At 34.7% G+C, this 8,220-nt stretch overlaps 1 protein-coding gene across 1 annotated transcript; it reads left to right on the top strand.

Moving 5' to 3' along the window:
* Positions 1–2,591: 2,591 nt before the first annotated feature.
* On the top strand, positions 2,592–6,767 carry LOC128265581 (probable cytochrome P450 4s3). The gene is made up of 4 exons (XM_053001688.1): positions 2,592–2,934; positions 3,706–4,159; positions 4,636–5,360; positions 6,426–6,767. Exons 1-4 carry the CDS (start codon positions 2,784–2,786, stop codon positions 6,599–6,601), a joined length of 1,506 nt encoding a protein of 501 aa, XP_052857648.1. The 5' UTR covers positions 2,592–2,783; the 3' UTR covers positions 6,602–6,767.
* Positions 6,768–8,220: the final 1,453 nt, after the last annotated feature.

The raw sequence follows: 8,220 nt of genomic DNA, 5'->3' as shown, positions 1-8,220 counted from the left end.
GAGCTGCAAATCATCATAGTTTCAATGTTTTTTTTTAGCACATACTCAAGTAAATCATAATTTAAATGTTTTCAAAAGTATTTAATTAATGCAATAGCTGCAAGGGTATATAAACTTCGGCTTGCCGAAGTTTGCTTTCCTTCTTGTTTTATATATATTATTTTCTATGGGAGTTTTATGATATAGTCGTCCGATTTTGATGATGATTTTGAACCGTAATTCTGAAATATTTTACCATTACTATATGTCGAAAAACTAAAACGAAAAAATTAAAAAGCAGCAAATTTATAGTTTTTTTCCGATTGTTCCTATGGGAACTACATGCAATAATCGTCCGATCCGTCGTTCCGACTTATATACTACCTGCAATAGAAAGACAACTTTTGGGAAAGTTTCATGCAGATAGCTTTAAAACTGAGAGACTAGTTTGCGTAGAAACGGACGGACAGACGGACATGGCTAGGTCGACTGATTATGATAAGTATATATATACTTTATAGGGTCGGAAATGTCTCCTTCACTGCGTTACAAACTTCTGACTAAAATTATAACACCCTCTGCAAGGGTATAAAAAGACAGCTAAGCTTTGTAAAACTAAATATTATTTTATAAATGGTTTTTCAAGTGCATTAAGTAAAATTACTTCCCACTAGAGTTCTAATCAAATGCAAGCTGCAAGGTAAAAGATAAGCCGACAATATAAAGCAACCTAGAAAACTGTAAGCATGGAAACAATAGAGTCTATTTAATCCATTGACCTGTAATCAATCAGCCTTTAACTTGAACTTTTAAATGGATTATATTACAATTATAATGTCTGATTGTCAGGTGGGGTCTTTGCTAACTTCAGTTTTCGCAATTTGCTGAACTTTGAGTTTCATAATTGTAATAATTCCTTTTTTGTGTTGGTGCATGATAAGATAGACAAATAGACAAGGTAAGACAAATTATGAAAATCATTTTATAATAGGATGTAAAACAAAGTCCATTTCGATTTACTTAGTTAGTTAGTTTATTCTTCTGGGAGATAAGCAACATTTTTTAAGGCAAATTAAGAGCAGCTTAATGATAATATCTTTTATCGAAAGGGTGTGCAAAGTAACCAGTTCTGAAAAGTTTTATTTTTTTTAGTGACTATATATATAATATACACAAATGTTCTATGTGGGTCAACGTCAACGTTGGAGCTGCTGTTCGTACGATCGTCGTTGTAATAGAACTCGTTTTTGGGTCTGGCCAATCCATTCCAATGCCAGCCCCACCACCACGGGATCCCCAATTTGGCGAGAGTTTCGCTACACCTGATCGAGCGTATGCACACCTTCCAAGACATCATTAAATCGGAACATGTATTTTAAATTCTTTGCTGTTCAGTATTTTTTAAGAGCCTTTACCTTTTGCCCACACGCAGGAAAAAAATATTTATTAAAATGTATACTTTTGTGAACTTATTACTATCATATCAAGTTTTAATTTAAGCATTAAGATGCTAATCATTTTATTAGGAAATAACTTCCATTATATATTTCCAACTAACATTTTGTTTAATATGCAAAGAAAGAGTATTAAAATTTATAGATCTTATACATATATTTCTAATTTACATTGTGTTTACATTTGGGAATAATATCCAACCAATTCATGGTTGTGAAACTATATTTTTCTAAGCTCTATCTTTTAACAAACAAACAAATTACCTGTTTTAGTTCTTAGATAACGCAAAAATTAGGGCTAATTCATGATATGTTTTCGGGTTGTTTTTGCCATAATCTAGTTTCAAGCACTTGGGAATTTTTTTTTATGACCCAAATGGGTATTATTTAGTTTGGGGTGCGTACTTTGAACAATTAATCAGATTGCCTACGAAATATTTTGGCTCTATCTAGGTCAATAAGTGAATACTATCTACTAGAGAACAAAATAAACAAAAATTAAATGATCAAAATAAGGATAACCTAGAAATATTTATGTATTTATAAAGGCAGTGTTTTAAAGAGCTGATTATACATTTTTTAAAATAAAGTAGTTCTGGCTAATAATACTCTAAGGTTATAAATATATAAAAAAATATTAAAAAAAAGAAGTAGCATAGAAAATTTACAAATGATTCATATTTGAATAATATTATGTTTTTTCATAATTTGCTATATAACTGGCTTTATTTAACATTTATATGTTTAATAAATTTTGCTAAATAAAAAAGTGTTTCAAGAACTGATTATATTTATATTTAAAGAATGTAGTTCTGGCTAAAAATATTAATATAAAAATAGATATAAAAAAAATTAATATCAAAAAGAAATATAAAAAGAATACCTAACTGAAACAAATATATTACTTTTCAAAATAATTTGAATATTGTCCCTTTCGCTCTTTGTTGATGCGAAAAGTTGTCTTTATTTCATCTTGGGAAAAAAAAATGGATCTATTAATAAAAACCACTGATAAGGAGCAGCTGTCCGGAATTAGGGACTCATTTCCGTTGCGTCTAACCTGGCAGCGTCTTATCAACAGGCGGAGGGCATCCAGAGTTGCACACCTTGGCGCAGAGCTCGGTCCATAAACCACACACATATAGCCCAGACCCCAATTCAGACAGCTGCGATCCGAGTGCGAATTAGTAGCAATCGAGCAACAACGTCGAGCGGTTCGCGCAAAACTTTATGCTCGCAAACTAGTCATCCAGTGCCACTCGTCACATTAACAGGTTGATGCTTGATTTATTATAAAGTCGCCGTCGCTTGGGGTCGTTGAGCCAGTATAAGTCTGAAATCGGTGGCGAAATGAGCACCCTGGCACTGCTGGCGTTCGTCCTTTGGGCACTTTTCCTGCTATATTTACCAAAGATCCTCAATTTCCTGAGGCTTCAGAGATTCGCTAAAACATTGCCAGGTCCATCGATTGGTGAACTGATCGAGAATGTCAAGAAAGGGGGTGAGTTTGTTTCAAAGATCTCCAGACAAAAGAGGCATAGAAGAAAAGCATTTAATGCCCTCGAAATAGCACTATATTTTATCACGCATACGCAGCGTTGACGTTGCTAGCTTATCCTATTTACATTAAGTTTCTGACTGTAAGAAAAAGCTTTGCTTACATTTATTTAACTATAAATTAAATGAGTATTATAGTTGTCTGCAATATTAATAGCTAGGTAACAAAAGTTAGATGCTATGTCATAACAGCTTTAATAATAATACTTATTTAATATAACAGATAGTCATAATTATGAACAATTTTTACTCCTACGATTTAATATGTAGTCTATTATAATAATTCATTTTCTTTGAATGAATCATTTAAAATATATGTGAACGTTAAATTAATATAAGTGGTGCTCAAAGTAAAGGTAAAATAAAAACAAAAAAGCATAATAAGAACCTAATTTAAATGGTTAATAATTTGTTAATTTTTAAGCTTGTCAAGCTAGTTTTTTTTCATTTAAATTTAATACACCCTTGGTAGTTGTCAAATGACTTAACAGGTTGGCAAATAAAGACTAGTCAAGTCAGGCACTCAAACTTTTCATAAATATAAATATAATATTTAACTTTTTTTTAACTTTTTTATAATGGTTTTTAGAGAGAGAGAGAGTTAAATCTTTTATATATTAAAGTGCTAATTTTAAAATTAATACCTTCCTTATAGATCTATCTTAAGAATTTGTTTGCTTAAGCCCAAATGTTCATATCATTTTGTTCAACCCAGAGATTCTCAACTGGCTGAAAGAGCTGAGGGAGCGGCATGGCTCGGTCTTTCGCATTTGGTTCGGCAAGGATCTGATGGTGATGTTCACGGATCCGGAGGACATCAAGCAATTGCTGGGCAACAATCAGCTGCTGACCAAGTCGCGGAACTACGAGTTGCTGGAGCCCTGGCTGGGCAAGGGTTTACTCACGAATGGAGGCGAATCCTGGCACCGCCGGCGCAAGTTGCTAACTCCGGGCTTCCACTTCCGCATCCTTGGCGAGTTCAAGGAACCCATGGAGGAGAACTGCCGCATCCTGGTCAATCGCCTGAAGACCAAGGCCAATGGCGAGTCCTTCGACATCTATCCCTACATCACCCTCTTCGCCCTGGACGCCATCTGTGAAACGGCCATGGGCATCAAGAAGCACGCCCAACTGCAGAGCGATTCGGACTATGTGCAGGCTGTTCAGGCGTAAGTATATTTTTTATTCGATTCAATTTTGGGAATTGATTTCAATATCTGAAATTTTAATTAACATTAAAACCATATTCATTTAAATTAAATATTTTCCACATTAATTAAAATATATTAAATAAATAAAATAAAAATAAAATATATTAAAATAAAATATTTTATTTTAAATATGCATTATATTTAATATTATGATTTAATATTTAAACTACTACTCAATTTTTTGTATCAGTGTATCCAAAAATTCTTTTGTTTTGGGATATTTATTGTTGTTTGGCTTTGATGTATGCATTTAAAAACACTTTTTATTTGGGGTAATTTTAATTGCATAAATTTCAATGCTTGCTTTTTTCTTGATTTCTTATTCCCACAATTTGAAAACTGTTAGACACTTGAAACTTTTCATACATCAAATTGTTTAATTTAGGAACGTTTTTATTTCTTAATATTTATATTTATATTATTTTCACCCACAGTATCTGCCGGGTGATGCACAAGCAGAGCTTCTCGTTCTGGCAGCGCCTGAACATATTCTTTAAGCACTCCAAGCCGGGAAAGGAGCGTGAGGCGGCCCTGAAGGTGCTCCACGACGAGACGAACCGGGTGATCCGGCTGCGCAGGGCGCAGCTGATCCAGGAGCGCAACGAGTCCCGCCCAGAATCGGAGCAGCAGCCGCAGGACGATGTGGGTGGCAAGCGGCGACTGGCCTTCCTGGACATGCTGCTCCTGGCCCAAATGGAGGGCTCCGGCGGAGGGGCGGAGCTGAGCGACACGGACATTCGCGAGGAGGTGGACACCTTCATGTTCGAGGGCCACGACACCACCAGTTCGGCCATCGCCTTTGCCCTGAGTCTGCTCTCCAAGAATCCCGCGGTGCAGCAGAGGGCCTTCGAGGAGGCCAGCGAACTGGAGGGCAGGGAGAAGGAACCGATGCCCTACTTGGAGGCGGTGATCAAGGAGACGCTGCGCATCTACCCCTCGGTGCCGTTCTTCTCCAGGAAGGTCCTCGAGGATCTGCAGGTGGGCAAGCTGACCGTGCCCAAGGGCGCCTCAATCAGCTGCCTCATCTACATGCTCCACCGCGATCCCAACAACTTTCCCGATCCCGAGCGCTTCGATCCCGATCGCTTCCTGCTCAACGAAAAGCAAATGCATCCATTCGCCTTCGCAGCTTTCAGCGCTGGACCCAGGAATTGCATAGGTAAGATCACTCTACAAACATCATCCAAAGAAAGCAGAAATATCCGTATAATAAACGATACTTTAATTGCCTCTAAATCATTTAAACATATCAAAGCTATATTTTGATTGTTTTAAAAAGTATCAAGAGAAAGGATACTTTAAAAGTAAGGCAAAAGGTTTCAAGAAAATGAACAACAAAATAAATAGTTACCAAAATAATACAATCACTTTAAGGAAAACCCAAAAAGACGCCCTTGACAAATAATTCGTCAAAAAAAGCGACTTGCTTTTACGTACAGTTCACATTTTGCATAGTTTTTGATAACGTTCCACGTCAATCCGAACACCGGTCTATTTTGTCAACAATGCTATAAGATAAGCGTTTATGATTGTTTTGCTTCCAAAATAGACAGAGAGAAACATTTCAATGAACTTTCAAAGACCAAAAATATAATTAGCAAATTGCCATTTAAATTTTTAAAATTAAACAGTGCAAAAGTCAAAATATTTGATAATTAAAACAATTGATAAGAATGGAATATTTTTGGATTTTTAGGTTCCCATTAAACAAATTCTCATATTTACTTTAAATTAATGTATTAGTGTATTTATTATTTGAGTACTGATTAATGTCTAAAATTTTTGATAAGCCTTGTACAATTTATTTAGATATTGAGTATTTAGATTAAGCTTTAAAGTCTGTATGGATTAAGCACTTCAAAACCTACTTAGACAAATGATCATAATATGTACATATACTTTTATTGATTTATAATTTAAAATAGTTAAAGTAGTGTGCTACAGAAAGGTCATTAAATAAATTAAATTATTTTAGCTTTGTTCTAGCTTAACATATACTAATCAAGAACTAAAAACAAGTGAACATCTGTCCATTCATTGCAAATCACTAGATCGTCACGAATCAAAGTTCAATCGGAATCCATTTAGAAAAACACTTTTGCAGTTAATGATAAGCTTGGGGAATTGCGCAACTTGAATTGCGAAAACATAATGTACCTACCCATTTCCTTTGATCCTTAAACATGCTCTAATTTAGTTGTTTTATTTTACTTGGACCATTTAGGCCAGAAGTTTGCCATGCTGGAGCTGAAGACCACGCTGTCCACTCTGCTGCGAAGCTATCGCTTTTTGCCCGATGAGGATCACCAGCCAAGACCTTTGGCCGAATTGGTGACTAAGAGTGGCAATGGAATCAGACTTCGGATTCTGCCACGCGATGGGAACGGAACCTCAGCATAGTGCCATTATCGCCACCAATTGTAATCACTAGTTTTGTAGGCCCCACCATGTCTAGATTAAGTTAAACTAAACAATTTAAAGAAAAAAATTGAAAACATCTGCTGGGGGCCTTCTTGTTATCACTTACGGGACCTTGCCATATAGAATATAAAAACTTGGAATATTTTTTTGTTGTATTTTATTTTGTTTTGTTTATTTTTTGCTTTGAACTTTGAAAAATACAATCAATCTTATGCATATATACACGGTTAGAGAGGTATATATATATATATATATATATTACATATGTGTGCATGTATATAGATGCTGGGCTTTATTTGGTTAACATCCAGAACCAGCAAACAAAAAAATAGTTATATTTATATGTATATATATATTGTGTGTGTACGCCGATCTCACGTTCCCTACAAAACTACATACACAGACATTTACTTATTGCTCTCCTTAGAGTCCCCGTAAACCCAAAACTCTCCATTTGATCCGTGCATATGTTCCCTGACAATTCCTTAACATACTAACGATCCCATCCGATCTCAACTTAAGATCACTTTCACTCCAATACCTTCACTTGACTTCTTGTGTACAACTAGTTAAATTCCTTTACCACAAATATATATGTATATTTACTTTTGTTGGATGCTTGTATGATCGTAGTTGATATTCACATATACGTTTGTTTGTATTATTAGTATTCGTATTTAGTTGGTATGGTATATGGAATACTATATCCCTAACTAGATTGCCTTCAATTACTGTTTGTGTTTCGTTTGTTTGTGCCCTTTTAACTGGGCCCTCAATGAAGTCAAGTCCCGATCTGTGTGTATATATATATATATATATTTGTCATTATCTATATAGTTTGGTGTAAGCGAGTTTTTCTTTGTTTTTGGTGTTTGGCGCTTCTGCCTTAAAGCTTAGCAGGAAACAATTCGTCTAGGGACTTAGTTAGAGGCGGCTAATGATATGATTTGGCTAGAATAAGATTCAGTAAATATAGCTCAAATACAATACATCTGTATATATATATAGTATAACTGGATGGTCACGGGACTTTCGGGATCCTTGCAAAAGAAGAGGAAGGCTGGGGAATACTGCAATTTGGCTATAATTTTTGGGGGCTTTATATCTAAGCCCCTCTTTATTTACTACGTTTATGCGCAAGATTTAATATTTGATCTGCTAATATTACTGATTAGTAGACATCCTATATTTACAAACAGACAGCAGAACGTTGCTTTCTTTTAATTTGCTCTCCATTTTTGAACCTTAGAGGTAATATATTCACATATATACTTCAAGTTGATTGTTTTTTTTTTTAGATACTGGCGGCGAACTTCTGTTTTTTTTGTTATATTATTGAAAATTAAGGAAGATTAAAGTGTTTCTTGACAACAAAGGAATAAGGAACTTCAAAGGGCTTTTTTTAAATTTCAATATATTGTTGTTAATCCAAACATTCATTCATTCTTGTTTTCAGATAACTCAATAAACAAATATAACAATAGAAAGTATGGTTTTTTGAAAGTTATTGGTTGAACTTGTTCCAATTTCGTTTCTAGACTGGTTTGTATTGAAAGTAAAAAATTTGTAAATTTGTTTTGTTAATTTCTAAAGCTTCA

The sequence above is a fragment of the Drosophila gunungcola genome, unplaced genomic scaffold, assembly GCF_025200985.1.
Source record: "Drosophila gunungcola strain Sukarami unplaced genomic scaffold, Dgunungcola_SK_2 000136F, whole genome shotgun sequence".
Taxonomy (NCBI): Eukaryota; Metazoa; Arthropoda; class Insecta; order Diptera; family Drosophilidae; genus Drosophila; species Drosophila gunungcola.
Note: the sequence above shows the minus strand (reverse complement) of the source record. Positions and strands in the feature narration are given on the sequence as shown.